Genomic DNA, 22,337 nt, shown 5'->3' with positions numbered 1-22,337 from the left:
CAGGCTAGTCTATGCTAGTGACGAGGGTCATATCTGTTTACAGTTGCATTACTATAGAAATCATAAAATTCTGGACCTACATGAGTCCTACAAGATCAGGTACTCTCCTTGACGGGTGTTAGTCCACCCCTCGGGGCTTCCAGTGGAGTACTTCACATTATTTATAAATATTTCATGACACTAAATGAAAATAGTTCATTTGCTTTAAGACTGCAAAGTCAACTTATTTTACTTTTGATACAAATGATACTAGCCTACCGTGGTAACATTGACTTTTCTTGGTGATCAGAGGCTCTAATTAACAGTTGTGTGTTTTTGATTAAAAAACAGGGTGACAAATTAATTTTTGATGCAGTTAAATTACTAAAAATACTTCAAAGTGTGAGATCTTAGGCAAAAATTAATTTTTAAAAATGTATTTTAAAAAATTCTGCTCTGATTAAAAGGTTAGAAACAACTGATCTAGTTCACCTTCTTTTTTTTTTTTTTTTTTTACAGACGAGGAAACTGAGACTCAGAGAGGTTACTTGGCATGTCCAGTGTCCCACAGGAAGTTAGTGAGTTTGTAAAAGAAAAACACCTTGTACCTCAAATAACAACAGACAGTTTCTACAAATGGGTTATTTTTTTTGAAGAGCAGATCATGCCAGATCAGTTTAATTTCTTTCTAGAAGACTATGTTGAGTATTGTTCATTGCCCATCTAGAGTCTATTTCCCTCTTTCCCTTTCCTGTATGCATCTAGATTTTCATCTGGACATCTGCCCCTTCCCCAGATTCCTGGGACTTTGAACTAAGTTGACCCCAGCTGCCAAGTTTTGGTTGCCTCATACTAGTTACTTGGTTACCTTATGCCAGTAGGACTTTCTGTGTAGCCACCTAGTCACATGTGGCTGTTGAGCACTTGAAATTTGTGACTGAAAAACTGACTTTTTAATTATATTTAATTTTAATTAATTTTATTTTAAAATAGCTACATGTGGTTTGTGGCTACTGCATTGGATGTTGCAGCTTCAAACCATTTCCTCTTCTCATAGGCACATTACCTAAGCAGTCTAATCAGGGTGACTCCTGCTTAGAATTCTGGGATGTAAGTAGTTTCCTGATGGATGTGAACATGAAAGATTTATCCCTGATTGGTACTGGAAGCTATCCTATGACTAGCCAAGTGCTGTGGATAGAAGAGTGGAGAAGCAGAAAAAAATCTGGGCCCCTACAACCATTAGAGGGCTGGGCCCTGGATCAACTGACCTTGAAGCCTGTCTTCCTTCTGGACTTCTAATTGCATTAGCCAGTGATTCACCTTTGAGATATAAGCCAGTTTGTGTTGAATGTTCTGTCATCTCAACCAAGAGCATCCAGGGAGATGCAGAGGGAGTGACAAGCCAGGCATTCTGCCACTTACTAGGAAGAGAAAGATGAATGAAGAGTAAAATCCAGATGCTTGTCCTTGAGGTGAAATTATTCCATAAGAGGAGCTATAGTAACAGACGTGTGTTGTGGATCGTGACTGCCTTAGTCCCCTTCCATGGCAATTGCCTTTACTGACGTGGTAGATGCAGTCTGCCCTGTCCCCGGGACGTTAGCTGGATCATGAGTAGACCCCTGACCTAAGAAACATCAATACATTGACTGGCCAGTGACCCATTAGATTTTTTTCTCCACAGCTTGAGGACTCTGGGATAATAGTGTCATGTGGAGTGAGGGCTGGTGACAAAGTCATTAGGGAACAGAGGCTTCTAGAAACCACAAATAGTGCACACAGAGAAGAGGAACAGATTTGCAGAGGGAGGGAGGGACCATTCACAGAGGAAGGGGGAGAAAGTGAGAGGAGGAAGAGGGAGAGAAAATAAGACAATTTGCTCTCTAGGCCTTGAAGGATGAGTAGTTTTCCAGGCGAAGAAGGGTCAGAAATATTCTTGGCATGAACAGGGGCACAGAGGTGGATAGTAGGTAGAATAATATCTACAGTGGGAATAGTGCAGTGTACATGGTGGGGAGTTTGGAGGGGAGGCTAGAAAAATAGGCTGTGGTGAAGCTTTGTCCAGTTTTCTGTGGCTGCTAAGAGATCTGGGTAATGGGAAGTCACCCAAGGTTGTTAAGGAAAGGAGACTGATTGTTAGGAGGCGGGGAGAAATTGGGGCATGGCATGGGACCAGTTAAGATGCTTGACCTGACTGAGAGCAATGGCAGCTGGAATGCAGAAGAAGGGATAGGTAAGCAAGATATTTCAGAACTAGAATCGTCAGAGTTCGATGGTAGATCAGATATGGGACTTAAGACAGAGGAACATTCAAGGATGAGATTAACTTGATATCTAGTTTAGCAACTGCATGGGTGTTGACATTCTTAAATGAGAAAAATAAGACCAGGTATGAGATGGACTATGAATCTGGGTTCTGATTATATGTTGAATTTGAGTTACATGGGGGACACTCAAGTTGTAACATCCAGTGGGCAATTGGAAATAGAAATATCGACCCAGAGGAGGGATGTTGAGAGTTATAGATCTGAACATTATCAGTTGAAGCTATAGGAAATTGGTGAGATTACCAGCTAGATGGTCCACAGTTGGAATTACCTGAAGTAGTCATTATCCTACAAAACCAAGGCATAAGCTGGTAGATATGGAAAACTCAGGTGCAAGGATGGAGGGTGGGAAGTAACTCTGATAAAGATTTTGAGAGCCTTGTACAAGACCTAACAGAAAAATGTATAGAACTAAGAAGGAAGTGATGAGTATTTTCAAGAAATGAAGGAATGCCTCTCTTTTGTTAGTGGATATCAAACGATTAAAGATTATTTTTATTTAAAAAGACTGATTCTCACAATTATTTAAAATAACCTTTATTCAGGGAAAACCCCCTCTTTTTTTTTTTTTTTTTTTTTGCATTTAACCATTATTTTGAAAGAATGGATTGAAAGAGAAAAGTTCAATTTGGTATTTATTGAACTGGGAAAATGAGAATCATTACAGGTGGGGATGGTCAGTGTCTTCATCCCCACTTCCCTCGACCTGGGATTCTGAGCACTTTCGTCTGTGAAGTTAGTTTTCAGGTCATCAGACTCCAAGAAGAGAAGGCCCAGTCAAGTAGCTCTTCCCCGTTCACCCCTCTAGGCAGAATGTGGAAGCTTTATTCAGTTGAATAATGAAGCCTTTTTTGTAACTTAGTGTTTAACCTGCTTTCTTAAGGTTTTGTGTGGGTTTTGGTTTTTTTTTTTTTTTTGCTTTGATAGAGACCCTTTCTTTGCCACTATGCAGAACTATGATTCATCTTACTGGCATTGATTACCCCTTTGGGTCACTCTAAATAATGCCCATTCTCCCTTGAGAACTACCAAGTAGATTTTTCAAGTCATGCAGCAACATGTCAGGGGAGATCTTTGCTTGACTAATGGAGTATTGGTAGCTGTAACCTGCTGAGATTTACAAAAAGCTGTTGAAGACTCCAGCTAAGCCTATTGGGGGGAAAAAAACTGGCTTGTGTGGCTCTGGATGGGGAGAGGGAACTGGGTGTCCTACTCTGGGTGTAGAACCTCCACCATTAAGGACAGATCTTATTTAACATTTTGCAGTAGAAAATTGTCCCTGCTTTTCAGATACTGCTTGAAAAAAAAACCCAACAAACTAAAAAATAGATGAGTCACCCCTATCCCTTTAAGTGGAACCAGCCTCCCACCCCTGCACACCCTTTTACTAGGCCCCTGAGTAAAGCTCAGCTGCATAGTAAAGTTTCTCATCTCCGCTCCCAATTAGCTGACCCCTATTTGGCCAGTCCCCTCAGCTCTGACTCATTTGCTTGAGGCAGAGGCAGCAATCGAGTATAAACTTGATAGTCTTGGGATCTAATGTTCATTTTGACCCTCCTTATTTCAAAGCTCTTGATATCAGCTTATATGGACTAAACTATTGTACTCTTGACTCTGCAGTTCACCCAGGCCTCACTGCACCTACTCTTCTAGGTATAAATGCTCCTTTGGCTAGCCCTGTTTGCATCTCCACCAGGGAAGGAGGATCCAATAAAATGTGGCAACACTCCTAGTAGGAAACAAAAAAGTACTGAACAAAAGCTTTTGCCAGTCATTCTTGCCTCTCACTGCTTCATTTTCCTTATTTGTAAAAAAACAAAACCAAAAAAAACTTCATAATAAATACCTGCCTTGACTTCTTCACAGGTCCTTGTGTAAATCAAATGAGGTAATGGAAGGGAAGGTACCTTAAAAAGAATAAAGCACACATTTAGTTATGGGCATTTTCCAAATCATTTTTTGAAGCCTGTCGCCTCTTGAAGCAAGAGGTTCTCAGACCGCATGATGTAAGTGATGAGCTCTAATGGCTCTTTTTGGCTGTCCTTGTCCACCAGGGGTCTCCTGCCTGTCTCTCCAGCTTATGTTTCTTTATTTATTTATTTTATATTTGGCTGTGTTGGGTCTTCATTGCGGTGCATGGGCTTCTCATTGCGGTGGCTTCTCTTGTTGCAGAGCATGGGCTCTAGGCATGTGGGCTTCAGTAGTTGTGGCTTGTGAGCTCTGGAGTGCAGGCTCAGTAATTGTGGCACACGGGCTTAGTTGCTCTACAGCATGTGGGATCTTCCCGGACCAGGGCTCGAACCCCTGTCCCCTGCCTTGGCAGGCAGATTCTTAACCACTGCGCCACCAGGGAAGCCCCCAACCTATGTTCTTGCACCTGCCCACTCAGACCTCACATCCAACCAAACCGGGCCTTGTATTGTTCCTAAGCACTCACTTCCCTCTTCTGCTTTTGTGTCTCTGTGCCTCCTCTTTTCTGCCATGAATGCTGCCTAATTCCCTGTCTCCTCCTGTGAAAATTCCTCTAACCTTCAAATGTCAACTGTCATTTTAAATGTGTATTAATTATTTATCGCTGTGTAACAAATTTGCCGCAGACTTAAAACAACACGTTTACTATCTCACATTTTCTGTGGGTCAGTAGAACATAATAAGAAATATATATTTGGCTTCTGCCCCTGGTTCCTGACACACAGCTCCTAAAGACCTTGGAACTTCCTGAGTGATAGCAGTGCTAGGAGCATCTTTTGTTCTAATATGTGGTCTTTGACCCTGGTTCCTTGACACAGAGCTTCTAAAACCCTTGTCATTTCCTGAGTGATGATGGTGATAGGAGCATCTATTGTTCTGTGAGGCAGCTCTTGGTGGACTCCAGGATAGCTTCAGGATGGGGTTGGTCATGAAATGATTCTAATCATTTCAGGCTATGGTTAGAAGCTTGAAATTTTCAGCCCCGTCCCCATCCTTCAGGGAGTGGAGAGAGGCTGAACATTGAATTAATATTTGATCATGCCTGCATGATGAAGCCTCCATAAAAATTTCTGAACTATGGGGTTTGGAGAGCTTCTAGCTTGGTGAATACATCCATGTGCTGGGAGGGTGGTGCACCCCTCGACTCCATGGGGACAGAAGCTCATGTGCTCAGGATCCTCTGGGCCTCCTATGTACCTCTTTGGCTGTATCCTTTATGATATCCTTTATACTAAACCAGTAAATGTAAGTTAAATGCTGCCCTGAGTTCTGTGAACCGTTATGACAGATTATCAAACCTAAGGATGGGGTCATGGGAACCCCCTCAATTTGCAGCCAACTCAGACAGAGTGTGGGTAATCTGGAGGCCCACTACTTGCATTTGCAGTCTGAAGTGGGGGGTGGGGCAGGCAGTCTCATGGGACTGAGCCCTTAATCTGTGAGGTCTGTACTCTCTCCAGGTAGTTAGGATCAGAACTGAATTAAATTGTTGGCCACCAGGTGGTGTCCACAGAGACTTGCAGAATTGCTTGGTGTGAAAAACCCATACATTTTATATCCTAAGTGTTATGAGTAGAGGAAACAAGGTTCCCCTTTAGTCAGGAATCTGGGCATGGCCCAGCGTGGTCCTCTGCTTCAGGGTTTCTCACAAGGTTGCAATCAAGGTGTCAGCCATCTGAAGGCTCTACTGGGGAAGGGTGTTCTTCCAAGTTTATATGGTTGTTGGCTAGATTCAGTTCCTTGCGGGCTTTTGGACTGAGGATCTCACTTCCTTGCTGGCTGCTGGTGTGGGCCTCTCTGTATGGCAGCTGGCTTCATCAGATCCAGCAAGGGAGAGAGTCTGTTTTCAAGGTGGAAGTTACAGTCTTATGGAACGTAATCATGGAAGTGACATCCTGTCATGTTGGCCATATTTTGTTGGTTAGAAGCAAGTCGTAGGTCCTGCCTACACTCAGAGGGAGGGGGGTTATTCCACGGTGTGAAGAGCAGGAGCTGTGAGGGTCACTGGGGGCCGTCGTAGAGTCCACTCAACCACAGGATGTTGTCCCCATGAGCCTGTACTTATTTCTTCCAGCTAGATGTGTGATCTTTCCTTTCCGCGACTCTTCTTTCTAGGTACTTGTTTCTTTTTTCAGTTCACATTCCATGACTGATATTATTATGGTTCAGTATTTTCTTTATTTCCCTCATATAACTGTTTTTGCTCATCTTTCACCTACTTTCAACCCCCAGAACAGTCTTGTACTCAGCAAATGTTCTGCAAAAGATTATCCTTCCTTTCCTTCTTTGAAACTGAGGAAGAGCCAAACTAGTTGCTTTCCTGTTTAACACCTGAATCCTTTTTCTGCACAGCAGCCACATAGGATCCATTGTGAAACCTTCATATTTGTCAGTTTGGCATCAAAAGCAATGACTCATCCATGTCTATATAACCTGGCTGGAGTGATCTGCCTGATTTGCATTTAGAGCTAGAGGTTGTTACGTTATTAAGGAGAAGCAATTTTCCATTAAAGATGCTTCAAACATTAGCTGTTTTTGAGTGGTGTATTGTTCTGTTTCCCAGGGGGCCTGCTGGGTCTCAGAAATGATGCAGCCTGTAAGAATTTTTTCTTCTTTAACCTACCTGTTTTCGTTTGCCTGGTAATGATCATTTTGGAGTCCTATTTTTAGGTAATAGGAACTGAATTGATAAAGAGGCCTGACTCTCTAGAATCAGCATTTTAATACTTTCCCTTTTGCCCAAGCAGTGGGCTGGATCTCATCATCCCTGTTGGAAATGTTCAATAGGATGAAATATCACATGTGCTTTAGGAGACTTAGAACATGAGAGAGATATATGTTTGATATATGTGGATCACAGGCTCAGAACACAGCAAAACTCATTTACTTTAGCTTGCCATGCTTGGGGTGGGGGGAGGCCAGTCTCTACTTAACCCCCTATGATAGCTCAGCACCTTTTTCATTTTTTGAAGTTTTGATGGATAGCTAGTCTTCGGAAGACAGGTAAAGAAACACTAGTCAGATTTTAGTAAACACTGTGTTTCTGGTGTTGAAATGGTCATGTCACAGTAACAGGTCAGGCTTGTCCCCTTTAAGAAAAACTCAGATGGAAGTCAACTTAAACTTGGAGGAGTCATTCATCTGTTGGGAAAGATGCAGAATTAGTAAGTTAAAGCCAGCGGTAGATGGGAGCACATAAGTATGTGGGCCTACATTTTGGGTCTTTTGGGAGCCATGAAGCTAAAAGCCAATTAAAGCTTTAGTAGAGAGAAATTTAGAAGTGGTTTCTCCTGGGCAAGAGAAAGATTTGGAGCAGAGAGTGCTCAGAGAAAAGCAGTGTTGATGATGTAATTAATACAGTTAACAGCTGGGAATGGGAATCAGTGCGAAGCCGCATCTGAGAAGACCCTGTGAAGGACTCAGGTTTGGGCACGAAAATCACTCTACCCAGGGCACCGCTTCAACTCAGGAACCTGAAGGTATCTTCATGTTCAGCCTGGGGAGAAGGGTGACCAAGTTCTGACACAGTGAGTCCCGCTGTTCTTCATCTCTCACCAGTCTGTAAATTAGAACAAGGAAGGAAATTTGGGTAGTGAAGGGATTTTTTTCCTTTTAATGCTTGAGTATTAGCTTTCTTTTCATTCATTTATTTATTCTGTTACTCTTATATGAAGTCCTTCTTTCCCCAGTCTATACACATCTGTCTACTTTCAGACAATGTTATCATTGTTATCATCTAATTGATATTCCCAGTCTCTGCCCCAAGATGTAGAATGGTATCTCCAGCTTGGGTAAAGGACGTGATCATACTTATATCGCATTGTCACCCCAAACTCAAAATGGGCCCAAGAGTTGATTGACTTCTCCCAGTATCTTGTCATTCAGGCACATCTTTCAAAAATCATGTTTTCTTTTCCATTCTCACTTCTACTAATCCTGTTCAAATCCTGAAGGTTGTGTGGCATCATGGGAAGAGGATGAGACTTAGGTTCGAATCCCGCCCTTGTCGTTTCCTAGCTGGTATCCGTGAGCAAGCGTGTTATCACTTGGGTGTTTGTGAGCCTCGTTTCCTAATGATCTTTTAGAACCTCATCTCTAAAATGGGCATGATAGTACTTGCTACCTCATTGGATTACTGGAGAATATTAAATTTGGTAGTGCCTATGAATCATCTAACACAGTGCCAGGTGTGTGCCATAGGCGCTCAATAACTAGTTACTATTACTATTTTGTAAATTTTTTACTGTTAATACTTTGAATGCATAGAGTGTAGCGCCTGGCATGTTCAGGGCCACTGTTTTGGGAAGCCATTCGCATGTGATCCTCCCCTGGGATTGTGGAACCCAGCTCTGAATATATTAGGTATCCTTCACCTCCCTAGCACTTTTCAACAGATGAATTGGCTTCTACGTTTCAAAAAACCAGAGCTGTTGCCCACCCCCTTCCCCTGTGGAACCCCCTCAGCTTTCCACTTAGGAATGGCTTGTGTCTAGACTCCTTCCCTCCTCCATTTATTTTGATACAATGAAGTTGGCATCTCTCTGACCTTCTGCCTGAGGTTAATCCTTTCCTCTGGGTTCTGGGTCCCTTCCCTTCCCGCCCAGGGTCCCTTCCCTTTCTTTGAGGTTAATCCTTCCCTCTTCAACCACACCTTCTTTAGTGATTCTTTCCTATCAGCAATTAACTGTGTTCAGGCTTCTCTTATCTTAAAAAAAATACAAGAAATCATGTGTGATTTCTTTTTCCCTCTGCAGCGTCCACCCTGTGCTGTTCCCCGCCTTCACAGCCAGCCTTCCGGAGCCTGGTGCACACCCTCGTCTCCGCAGTCAGTTCCCCGCATGGCCTTCTGCTTCACTCCATTTCCTCCTATGACCCTGTCACTAAGTCTACACTGCTGACCATACTTTTCTTACTGAAACGCATGCTTTCTTTGGCTTCTCTGACTTCACATTAGGCTGATTATTCTGCTACCTTTCTGATCACACCTCAGTTTCTTTTGCAAACTTTTCTACTTGCGCTCTGTTAAATAATGTTGTTCCTCACTGCTCTATCCTAGGCTCTCTTCCCTTCTGATTCTGAACCATCTCCGAGGGAACCAGTCTACTTGTTCATTTGTCCTCTGTACGCACACAACATGCTCATTTCTGTCTCCAGCCCAAAACTCTCTCTTAAGCATCAGATCTAATATCCAACACCTCAAACTCGCTAAGTCCGACTGAACTTATATCCCCTCCCGATTGCCTGAAGATGCTCTTCCTATAGCAGGTCATGGCTTATTTGTCTAGAGCAGTGGTTCTTCACTTTAGTGGGCGTCAGAGTCCCCTGGAAAGTGTGTTCAGATGGCTGGGCCCCATCCCCAGAGGTTCTGAGTCAGTAGGTCTGGGGTGGGGTCTGAGAATTTGCATTTCTGGGAGTTCCCACCCCATCCCCAGAGGTTCTGAGTCAGTAGGTCTGGGGTGGGGTCTGAGAATTTGCATTTCTGGGAGTTCCCAGGTAATGCTGATGTTGCTGGTCAGGGGACTATACTTTGAGAACATCTGTTATAAGGAAATTAGGCAGTTTTTCCCATTCCTTACTCTACCCCTATAACTTCCCCAGCCTCCAGTTCCCAGCTAGCATCTGAATAATCTTGTCAGTTTTGCTTTTTATAATAAATACCTCTCTATCTAGAACCTTCCATTCCTTCTGCCACTAGTCTGATTTATTGCAGTAACCTGCTAACTGGCCTTTCTGCCTCCGGTTTCACTTCTAAATCTGTCCCCCATATAGCAACCAGTGTGAGCTTCTTAAACCATAAGCCATTATTAGTCCCCTGACTGCTTTCTTCCGTAGCTCTCCACTGCCTTTGGGATAAGCCCAAACTTCGTAACGTTAACCTGGCCTCTGCCTACCTATGTGGCACCATCTCTTCTCCCTCCTTACTTTGCACAGAATTCACCAAGCATACAGAAAAGCACATGCAATCTAAATATATATTATATAGCAGTTACTGAGTGCTTGCTGTGTTCTAGCCACTGTGGCACTTTGGCACACATTAACTTCATTTAATCTTCCCACTAACTCTATAAGATGGGTTACATTTTACAGATGAGGAAATGTGACCCATTTTATAATGTTGCCATCCCTGTGTACCAGTCCTTTCCAGTCAGTTGTGTCCAGGGTAACAGGGTTGGATTCACTCAAAACTGACTACCAAGAGCTGATGATAATAACCATGACAACAACAGTAGTAGTAATATCTAACATTATTGTTAGATATGTTAATGTACTTTGTGCCGGGGCACTCCGTGTAAACATAACTCATGTATACTATTCCTGATTTCCAAAGGAGGAAATTGAGAGAGGGAGTAACTTGTTCAAAACCACAAGTTCAAGATCACAGGATGTAGGTTGGAATTTAGGTCTTGTGACTCCAAAGCTCATGGTTTTTTTTTTTTGAAAGTTTCATGACTTTTAAAAAATAATTAATTAATTTTTGGCCGCGTTGGGTCTTTGTTGCTGCGCACTGGCTTTTCTCTAGTTGCGGCAAGCGGGAGCTACTCTTTGTTACGGTATGCAGGCTTCTCATCGCAGTGGCTTCTCTTGTTGCAGAGCATGGGCCCTAGGCACACAGGCTTCAGTAGTTGTGGCTCGGGGGCTCTAGAGTGCAGGCTCAGTTGTTGTGGTGCGTGGGCTTAGTTGCTCAGCGGCATGTGGGTTCTTCCCAGACCAGCGCTCGAACCCGTTTCCCCTGAATTGGCAGGAGGATTCTTAACCACTGCACCACCAGGGAAGTCCCAAAGCTCATGCTTTTAACTACTCTGTCATTTCTGTGGGTGGAAGCAGTGAAGTTATTTAGAGAGCTGTTTATCACTTGGCACCTTCTAAAATCTAAAATCCTTCTATGTCTTTAAGTGAATTAAAAAATTTTTGGCAACCCTCCCATCCTCATTGGAACCCACCCGCATGCACCTGTCTTTCTTCCAGATCTCATCATACTGTGGTAAGAAGAGTTTGGAATTGGAGTCATACTGGGTTCTGATGCCACCTCTACTAACCATCTCCTTGGATGAACCCTGGGATAAATTACTTTACCTCTTAGAACGGCTGATTGCTATAAGAACCAGAATAGTAATGCTTCCCTCATGGGGTTGCTGAGAAAAATAAATGTGAGAATACCTGTCTCTTCTCTCCATCCCTTGTGCTTTTGCTTACTGTAACGTTGGGCATTATCACAGTAGCTTCCTTGCTGTGTTTCCTGCACAGATCACCACTGCCCCTCTCCTGTTCTTAACTCCAGTCACTACTCACTAGGCTCTACACTGCCACCTGAAAAATATTTCTGAAATACAAACTCTAGCGACTTTCTGTAGATAGTAATGGTGAACTGTTATTCACACATGCACTCTCCTACTGAAGCAACCAAAAATATTTAGATAAAATACAAAAACCAAACCCAACCCAGCCTTCTTCTTAAAGCATCAAAGAGCTCACAGGCATTACCAGGTTAAAATTAGGGTGGAAAACCCATGCAAGAGTGCAGGTTTGACCAGCGGTTGTGGGGGACAGAAATAAAGCTCAGATTTCTCACAAGAAGCTGGGACCCCAAAGGACTGCACTGTCACAGTGAGGGTGGACCTGAAACATACCAGCTCTCTTCTGGAATTGCAGCCCAGGTTCAAGCTGACTGGCTCAACCAAGGAATCTCAAGTCTTGAATTGGTTTATGGGCTGGTTGTGCCTCTGGGTGTCTGGCAAAATCAAGTGGAAATTCTTTCAGAAGGAAGGTTTCTTCTGCCCAGGCCTCAGATTATTCAGTAACCAGCACGTAAATATAACCAGGCACCCAAGGAAACCATACTCCAAGGGCAAGAATCATCAGCAACCACAGACAACAGAAACAGCCCTTCATAAACGTCATCAGATATTGGAATCATTACCATCTATAAAAAACTACTGTGTTTAAAGAAATAAAGGATAAGCTTGAAGATACCTGCAAAGAATAGGAAACTATGAAATGTGACATAGCAAATTAAAAAAGGAATCAAAACTTACAGAAATAAACATAACAGTAATGAAATTTAAAACTCAGTGGATGAGGAAAAGTTTATATTTGATTAAATATTTTAAAGAGAAGAACCTCGGGCTTCCCTGGTGGCACAGTGGCTGAGAGTCCGCCTGCCAATGCAGGGGACACGGGTTCGTGCCCCGGTCCGGGAAGATCCCACATGCCGCGGAGCGGCTGGGCCTGTGAGCCATGGTCGCTGAGCCTGCGCGTCTGGAGCCTGTGCTCCGCAACGGGAGAGGCCACAACAGTGAGAGGCCTGCGTACCGCAAAAAAAAAAAAAAAAAAAAAGAACCTCAGTGGATGCATTTAACAGAAGATTGAATAAAGCTGAAGAGAAAATTAACAAACTGGAAGATGGTAAGGAAAAATTATCCAGAGTATAGCATGGAGAGACAAATAGAAATGCAGAGGGAGTGGGTAAGAGACATAGAGAATAAAGTGAGGTCTAAATAAGTTTAATTAGAGACCTAGAAAGGAGATGAGAGAGAAGATGAGCGAAGGTGAAATTTAAAGATAATGGCTGAGATTTTCCATAACAGTTGAGATACCAAACCACAGATTTACAACCAATGATTGTAAGTAGAATTAAAAAAAAAATCCATACTTAGATACATCAAGATGAAACTACAGAAACCAAAGGGAAAATCTTAAAAGCAGCTAGAGAAAAAGACAGATTATCTTCAAAGGAGCAATAGGCTGACCCTTGACTCCTCATCAAGTATAATTCTGATTATGTTATTCTCATATTTTTCAGTGACTTTCCATCCCTAAAACGTTAAATACATGCTCTTCAGCATGTCATGTGAGGCCTTTCGTGGTCTGGTCCCTGCAACGTGTTTAGACACAGAGAACCTTTGTCCTTCTCATTTTACTCTTGATTAGGTGCCTTACACATGGTCTTCCTTTCTGGAATGCTCGCCATGCCCATCCATCTAGCCAGCTCCTACTCAGCCTTCCCACTTTAGCTCGGGGGTTTGCTGTCAAACTCCCTGGCTCCCTTCTCACTGCCTTTGGACACACTGCTTGCCAGCACTCACCAACTCCATGTACTTCAGTATTTGTTTGCATTTTGTTTCATTTCTAGTACACGAGTATCCAAGGACAGAGCCAGGGTCATTTGTAGTGCCTGACACTCCACAGATACTCAGAACCTTCACTGAGTTGATGCCAGCATTTCAAGGAGTCCCACGGCCACTTAAGCAATATCTTGATGTAGGTTTTCATGGCTCTTCCCATGATGCTCTGATTCCTGCTTGTGTGGAGCAGGCTGCCACAGTTAGCACCAGGATCCCTGAATGATGTCATCGGCTGGCTCTACCCCTTCAGTACTTCCATTTCCTTGGTGAAACTGGAATAACAATATCCACTCTACCTATCGTATGAGGTTATGGTGTGGATCAAATGAGGTGATGTATGTCAACACACGGTGAACGTTCTGTGGCACCACACAATTGCAGTAGCTTTATTTCAGAGTGAGAGATTTGCTTGGGCTGGCAAACTTGCAGCACAGAAAATGATTCTTTGTTGTTGTTTTTTTCCATAGTCACAGGAGACTGTTTCCTTATTTTTTTCTAATTAATTAATTAATTAATTTTATTTTTGGCTGTGTTGGGTCTTTGTTGCTGTGCCCGGGCTTTCCCTAGTTGTGGTGAGCAGGGGCTACTCTTCATTGTGGTGTGCATGCTTCTTATTGTGGTGGCTTCTCTTGTTGCAGAGCACGGGCTCTAGGCACTCGGGCTTCAGTAGTTGTGGCGTGCAGGCTCAGTAGTTGTGGCTTGCGGGTTCTAGAGCACAGACTCAGTAGTCGTGGCGCACGGGCTTGGTTGCTCGGCGGCATGTGGGATCTTCTTGGACCAGGGCTCGAACCCGTGTCCCCTGCATTGGTAGGTGGATTCTTAACCACTGCACCACCAGGGACATCCAGAAAATTATTCTAACATGAATGTTACCTTGCCCTGTGAGGACTTGTGTTGTCATGCCAACATTTCACAGGGGAGAGGGGCCCAGAAAGTAACTTTTCCTCGTTGGTTGATTTTGAGAGATCTGAGGGGAATTGTTTTCATGGACCAAAATTTATATTACAGTTTTCATTGAGTTCTTGGTGGAAATTGTAAATTTCTGTGACCCTTCATTCAGAGATGAGAAAGCTTGGATTTGTCAGAGTTTGTCACTCTTTTAATTGGAAAGACTGAAACACTTTTTTGCCCAATTCCTTGCTTTTTTCTTCAGGTTGCCTTTACTTAGCATCACAGTCTAATCATCTGAAAACCTGATGAATTTGTCAAGTGTTAAGGATCACCAGCCTTGTCAGTCCATTGTTTCTGTGTGAGGAGCCCAAATCAAACTCGCTTCTAAGGCAGTGGCAGTGCCAGCTCCAGCAAGCCAAGGTGTTTTCCTTTTGGAATGTTTGAAATAGAAGTTTCAGGTAATCTGTATAAAGAGATTAGGATTTTACTCGATTTTCCCTCCTAGAGTGTTTTTTTTTTGAGAATATAGTGAGCAGTTGCTTATATTTGTAGTATGTCCAGTTTTTAGAAAATTCTGTTTTTTAGATGAAGAATTTTGGTAGTCACTGGTTTCTGGACATTTTTAACTGGAAGGAGCCACAGAATGCATGGGGCCGGCTCTGCCTTCAGTACGGCAGACTGAAGGCTGTGGGGAAACATAACCTTTTCCTTCCTTGAGGACTGCCGGCAGCTCTCCCCTCTTCTAGTAATTCATCAGGGAGTTTCATCGTTCTGTGAAAGCATTTTCCCTGATAGTCAATCAAAAGCTCTTTTAACTTAAGCCCCTTTTCTTGTACTAAGTCATTGATAGTGATGGAGACACACTTCGCAGCATCCTTCTCAAAAATCTCTCTCAAATCTTGCCTCTGTTCACTGTCACTGCCACTATCTTAATTTAGATTCTGATTGCGTCTCACCTAGACTGTAACCCCAGCTTCCTAAGCTCTCTGCTACTATTGTCTCTCCACCCTGGAATGCTACCAAATTCATTGCTCTAAAATACATGTGTCCCTGGCCTTTCTAGTGCTTTGTGGGATAGTATCCAAGCTTATCAGTTTCACTGTCTGGACCTGTGTGTTAGGAAGTATGTTCTGCTGAGAGTGGTGTTAAATCCTAAAATATCAATGGCTTAAACAAGAAAGTTTATTTCTATCTCACAGAAAAGAAGAACAGAGGTAGGCAGGTCAAGGCTTATAGGTTAGCTCCATAGTCTTCAATTCTGCTGTGCTGCTCTGCACAGCAGAATGCACTGTTGTCCTGTAGCCTCCAGGACCAAGATGAGTGCTTGAGGTCCAGCTGCCACATCCACATTCCAGCCAGCAAGGAGGAAGAGGGAAAGGCTGCACCTCCATCCTTTAAATCACAACACTTTAACCTGCATCTTATTGCCTAAAACTTAGACATCCAGGCCATGTTTAGTTACAAAAAGACTGAGGGATGTAGTCTTCTAACTAATGCTAGCTAAAAAAAAAAAAAAAAAAAAAATCGGAGTTCTGCTTAGTAGGAAAGAAGAGAATAGATAAATTGGGCAGGAACTAGAATCTCTGCCATAGGACCTATCCCACCTCCCCACCAGTTTTGTTCCTTTCCCCATCCAGTCCCTTCCTGCCCAACACTTGTGTCCTCAACCCGTTAGTAGCTACAGTAAATCTCTTACTAATCCTGTACCATGTCAGGCTCTTTCACAGCTCTGGGCCATGTACAAGTGCTGGCCTTTACCTGGAATGCTCTTCAACTTTCTTTCTCCAAAACATCTGTATATCCTTCAAGCCCAACTCACTTCCTCAGTGAATCTTGCTTATTTCCTTAACATTGACAGCACATTACTTCATACTTGAGCATATATCAGTGGAAGAGCTTCAGGAACTTAGTAGTTGAAAAGACTTGGGTTTGAATTTCTTCTCTGCAACTTGGGCTGGAAAACTATAAATGTGGAAGTTCTTGGCATATAAATTATACTTAGAGCCATAGTGCAGATCTCTCTTCTTGAGTTCCAGATCTTCATGTTGAACTGCTTACTCAGTATCATCACTTGACGATCTCACAGGTGGCCTCTCACATAGAACCACCTCTGAAGTAGAACCCTTGATCTTCGCCGCCCCTTCTAGTCTGTCCTGTGCCAGCAGTGCCTCCATCTGCCTAGCTGCAGACGTTAGAAAGCTTGAAGTAATCCTTTATTTCTTACATCTAATAATCCTTAAACTCTCACATCTAATTACCACTAAAGTCTATTAGTTCAACTCCAAAATATCTCTTAAATTGATCCTTTTTTTTTTTTTCCCGCGGTACGCGGGCCTCTCACTGCTGTGGCCTCTCCCGTTGCGGAGCACAGGCTCCGGACGCGCAGGCCCAGCGGCCATGGCTCACGGGCCCAGCCGCTCCGCGGCATGTGGGATCTTCCCGGACCGGGGCACGAACCCATGTCCCCTGCATCAGCAGGCAGACTCTCAACCACTGCACCACCAGGGAAGCCCAAATTGATCCTTTTAATTCCATCTCCAGGGCTTGTATTATAGCACTATCCTCTTGTGTCTGGACTTCTGCGATAGCTCTTAACTGGTCTCCCAACATCCCCTCTTAGGTTGGCCAAGTCTCAAGTTAGGCAGTCACTTTCTTGAACAAAATCCTTAGCCAGCTTCCTATTGTATGTAGGCTTAAACTCAGGATTCTTAACTTCTGCAAGACCCCATCTGACTCGACTCCTGTCTACCTCTCATTTCCATTTCTGGCCATGCCCATTCTTGTTCATTGTCCTCCAGCCACATGGTCTTTCTGTTCCTGATTGTGCCAAGGACTTCCCACCTCCACCCCTTCCCAAGTACCATTCCCCACTTGGGGTCTTTTGTCCCCTTCCTCACTCCTACACACACCATCCTCATATCTCAGCGTCAGTGTCACTTGCACACAGGGCCTTTCTCTGATTTTTAATCTAAATCATATGTTCTCTTCTCTCCCTCCTTGGGAGTGTTCTTTCATTCTTAGCATTCATCACAGTTTATAATTCTATATTTATTGAGTGCTTATTTATTGAATATCACTCCAGCATTAAACTGTATGTTCCATAAGGGCTGGGATCATCTTTCTTTTATTCACACTGAATCCTCAATGCCCAGTGCTCAGTAAACACACATGGTATAAATGAAGAAACAAATGATCTTGTGATTAAACAACGCGATAGATTCTCTCATTAAATTGACAGCTTTGCTGCTCGCTGTGGCAAGACGTAGTTGTTGGAAACCTGTTAAGGTGATTCACTTTTCTAAACTGGCAGTGTGTTTCTTCACATTCATTGAACATATCTGTGGTGCTCACCTGTAAGGCTACAAGCTTCAGTTTAATTTATTAGGGTGCATCTTTGTCTGAACAAAGCCTGATTTCTGCTGGGATATCCTTATGAACACAGAACCGGAAAAGGTCGTGTTCAGGTGTGATCTCTGAGAATCATAATTGGGCCCACTTCCATGGCTTGCCCTTTTTTTTTGAATGCAACCTGGCATAACCTTTGGAACAGAAGACTTGCTTGTTATTGGGATGGAATCTGAAGCAATAGTCATTTTAAGACGGAGCCACCAGTGACCGTTACAGAAAGCTGCATGCCCAGGATTTGGGCTGTCTCGGAAAAGCCCTCACTACCCTGTCTTGATTGCCAGCTCTTGAGACCAAACTCGGATATCAGAGATCTAGGTAGAGTATACTTGTTCATGGTAATTCCAGCCTCCTAATCTTTCCTGAATTACCTGTTGTGTGGAACACATTGGCAAGATATGTTATGGAACTGGTGTGGGCTTTTTCTCCCTTAGAGTATAAAAGATGTTCTGAAAGCATCTGATGATTTTGGAATCGTGAACTTGGTCTAAAATAAAAGATGAACTTGGATGATGTCCCTCTTTTACAGGGTGATAAAGAGGGTGATCGACAATGGGAAAGTTTTCATTTGTTTTTCTTTTTAGAAAACAGAATTCTGCTTTCAGTGGGCACTATCGTAGGTAGATTTTAGCATAGATGGAAAAGCATACAGTTGATTGTTCTTAAGCCCCAGTAGGTCAGATCATGTCAGTGTTTCCAGAGTACGCCCAGAGTAAAGTTGGCTTTTAGCTGAGCCTTTGCTAAGAGGCAGCCAGTCCTGAAAAGGATTTATTTATTTATTTTGGCCTTGGTAATGTCTAAATGATGATAAGTACAAGTCTCTCTTAGCTAGCTGGAGTGGGTCCCACATGAATTGGTTGTGACCCCTAGAATCCAGAAACTCCAGTAGAGTTGGATAAGAATATTTTGTGGGGGAAATCTAATGTAACGCATGAAAATATAAAATATTAAATGTTCAGAAGTTTGTAATTTGCTGCTTTTTTTCATGAGTGGTTTTAATACTTCTGGTCCAGAGCCTAACTCCCTCTTCAGTGGTTTCAGTTTCTTGGGTGAATGTGAATTTTATAAGTTTTTTAAGAAAGGAAATTAAACATTAAAAGACTTTAAGTACTTTACTCTTTATATAATGTCACTAAGAAAAGCCAGGAAAATCAGGGTTGGCTTTTTTATTTGTTTATTTAATAAATATAATCTATTTTCCACCATTTTGTTTGTTATGGCTGTACCAAAGTACTTTTAAAAGTTAACATTTATTTTGATTTTGTTTTATTTCAGCAAATGTGCATAATAAGTTAACCTATCTCTATTCTTCATTGTGGGCTGGGGCAGTGTATAACATTTAGTTATTTTGGCATTTTGACACATAGGCGATTTAGTTTAATTCAGCATAATTTGATGCTCTCCACTTTATGATGCCTAACATATGAATAATGTTAAATAGATAAAATGCGCCCTGCTGAGTGTGAGCATTACTACAAGTTAGTGACGTAACTGACCTTAGCCAAGTCACCTAACCACTGTGGGCCTGGGTTTCCTTTTCTGTAAAATGAGTAGTTTGGGGTAAATGGTGTCCAAGAATCCTTGGAGCTCTGAATTTAAAAATCCCATGAGTCTGTATGCCTAATAGGTATGTGTCTACCTGATTCCTCCTCCTCTTCTTTTCTCTTTTTTTTAAATTAGGAAAAGAGGATGCTGGTGCACCAGTTACAAAAGACGAGAACACCTTCATGTCACAGGACACAAGAGCTTTACCAGAGAAGTCGCTGCAGAGATCAGCAAAGGTCTCTGCCTGTTTCCTTCACTTGTCTGGCTGGTAGCTGAGCTACCTGTTGGAGGCCTCTCATACAATTCAGTTAGGACTGTAGTTGGTCAGTTAATCAGAAAAGTCAGTGGAAGCAGGGAATCATAAAAAGTGAATCTTTTTCATAACTTTAAACATATATTCATTTGTCTGTCTTTGGATGAAGGGCCAAGGCCTTTTCTTCGCATGTGGGTATGTTTATTGAGGTTCTGCATTATCTTTTTCTGCATAAACTGCACTTGTAATGTGACATCTATGATTTCCAGTTTGGTTTATTTAAAGTGGAGTGAGAGGGACTTCCCTGACGGTCTAGCGGTTAAGACTCCACGCTTCCACTGCAGGGGACACGGGTTTGATCCCTGGTTGGGGAAATAAGATCCTGCATGCCGTGCGGCACGGCAATAAATGAATGAATGGAGTGAGAATTTAGGCACTGGTGAAGCAATATGAATGTAGACTCCTAGATTTTTGGTTTTTTGCTCCAATTTTTTTTATTGTTGTCATGACCATATCTAATTCAAAAGTAAGTTTTTAATAAGTATTTTTTAGTTTCTCCAAAGTATTTAATTTAGTTGTCCAGTAACAAAAGCAATTTGTTTTTTTGCGTAATTCAATTTTATTTTTTAATTATATATGCTAGGACTTCCCGGGTGGTGCAGTGGTTAAGAATCCACCTGCCAATGCAGGCGACATGGGTTTGAGCCCTGGTCTGGGAAGATCCCACATGCCGCAGAGCAACTAAGCCCGTGCGCCACAACTACTGAGCCTGTGCTCTAGAGCCTGTGTGCCACAACTACTGAAGCCCGCACACCTAGGGCATGCGCTCTGCAACAAGAGAAGCCACTGCAAGGAGAAGCCCGTGCACTACAACAAAGAGTAGCCCCCGCTCGCCACAACGAGAGAAAGCCTGTGCACAGCAACAAAGGCCCAACACAGCCAAAAATAAATAAAATTAAATCTTAAAAAAAAAATTATATATGCTAGTGACATATTCAGAGATGAGATCAAACACAGCTGATCCTCGCTATGCAGGTAGCTCCTGGTGGAAGGAGTGGTGCAATGACAAAGGATGGAGTGTGTGATAGCATGAGGTTTTCCTTTACCAGAGGCATCCGCCAGCACGTGTAACCTGGGAATGCGGCATTGCCACTCAGTCTAGCAAGTTGGATAGGAGAGTGTCTCCTGCGTATCGACATGAGGAATTTCTAAATTATATTACATATATTTTACTCTCCCCTGCCAATTGCCCATTCAGTTATCTAGATCTTTATTTTAATAAGCATTTTGTATTATTATTATTTTTTTTGGCGGTACGTGGGGCTCTCACTGTTGTGGCCTCTCCTGTTGTGGAGCACAGGCTCCGGACGCGCAGGCTCAGCGGCCATGGCTCACGGGCCCAGCCGCTCCGCAGCATGTGAGATCTTCCCAGACCGGGGCACGAACCTGCGTCCCCTGCATCGGCAGGCGGACTCTCAACCACTGCGCCACCAGGGAAGCCCTTAATAAGCATTTTGAATACTAACCATATACTAGGCAATATGATAGGTGTGAAAGAGTATAATGAACGGAAAGATCGTGGGCTGGGTCTGGCTCACAAATTTGTGTTTTGCTTGACCTGTGCAATATTTAAAAATTTTGGCTTAGTAGCTTATACGAAAAAAAAAAAAAAAGGAGTGTCAGGCTTCTGGCGTCTCTTGACGAAACAAAACATCCAGCAACAGTGGGCCATTCTTAAATGACTTTGGTCAGAGCTGAGTAGAGGCAACCTCTGTCAGTGGAATTTGTGTTCTGCAATTTGCTGCTGCCCCCCAATGGTGCTTCCTCTCTTGCTATTTTTGGTTTTGGGGTTTATTTGTTTTTGTATAGTTTCTTAATGAATTCAATCTAAAATTACAAGGCAAAACTTACACTGTGGTAAAGTCATTTCTGTGACAGTTAACACATGAATCATGAGTAATGTCATGCTGATTTGTATACTTCTTGTTCTGTCGAACATTAAAACGAAAAGCATCAGACATGATGGCATAGATTCGTTTCTCCTTGCTCCTCTCCCCTAAGCACAGCTACAAATGCTGGACAATAATAAGAGACAACCAAAGGAGAATGCTGAAAGATGAAAAGAGGAAGGCAGACTAGTGAGGGACTCTAGGGCTAGAAGAACAACGTAGCAGCAGGGGACTTCACAAGCCCTCCACCAACAAAAGGGGACCCAGGCCCCGTGTTTCTGGATCCCAACCCCACAATAGAAGGTGGCTCAAGCAGACTCGTTCCTCACTCAGATCTAACAGGAGGCCCTCCAACAACACCAGGCAATCCCAGCAGCACCTGTAAGACAAATTGACTGGGATCTCTGCTGATGGCAAGTGGCCAGGAAAAGGGCGCTCCTTCCCCACCACACCTGAGACTTCTGTCCCTCACCAAGAGATGCCAGGCATCTGGGTGGCTTTGACAGCAGGGATCCTGCCAAAGAGGTGACCTAGCCCCAGAAGTCTCTTTGTCCCTATGGGCCTGAGACTCCCCTCCCCCACCCAGAGACACCTGGCATCCAGATGGCACTAGCAAGGGAGATCCTACCACAAGTATGTGGTCCAGGAAACCTCTTTATCCTCATGGGCCTGAGATGCCCCTCTCCCACTGAGAGATGCTGAGCAGCCAGGTAGCACCAGTAGAAGGGGGTGCCACTACACCCAAAACCCTAAGCGAGAAGTCTCTCTGTCTCTGCATGGATGTGGACCAGGATGTGCTCCTCACCCATATCAGAGAGACCAGCCAGGTGGCCAGCCCCTCAGCAGTACCAGCAGAAACTAGTGGGAGAGACTTGTCAACCAAACATATCAA

The 22,337-nt window shown here is 43.2% G+C and overlaps 1 protein-coding gene across 2 annotated transcripts in view; it reads left to right on the top strand.

Annotated features, from left to right (window-relative positions):
• DIS3L2 (DIS3 like 3'-5' exoribonuclease 2) overlaps positions 1 to 22,337 on the top strand; it is a 373,782-nt gene that overhangs the window by 135,647 nt on the left and 215,798 nt on the right. For both annotated transcript variants that reach the window (XM_060015926.1, XM_060015927.2), the window contains one exon: positions 19,379 to 19,479. In XM_060015926.1, the coding sequence (XP_059871909.1) occupies positions 19,379 to 19,479 (101 nt within the window). The remainder of the gene's footprint in view (positions 1 to 19,378; positions 19,480 to 22,337) is intronic.

The sequence above is a fragment of the Delphinus delphis genome, chromosome 7, assembly GCF_949987515.2.
Source record: "Delphinus delphis chromosome 7, mDelDel1.2, whole genome shotgun sequence".
Lineage (NCBI taxonomy): Eukaryota > Metazoa > Chordata > Mammalia > Artiodactyla > Delphinidae > Delphinus > Delphinus delphis.
This window is presented reverse-complemented; position numbering and strand designations above follow the sequence as displayed.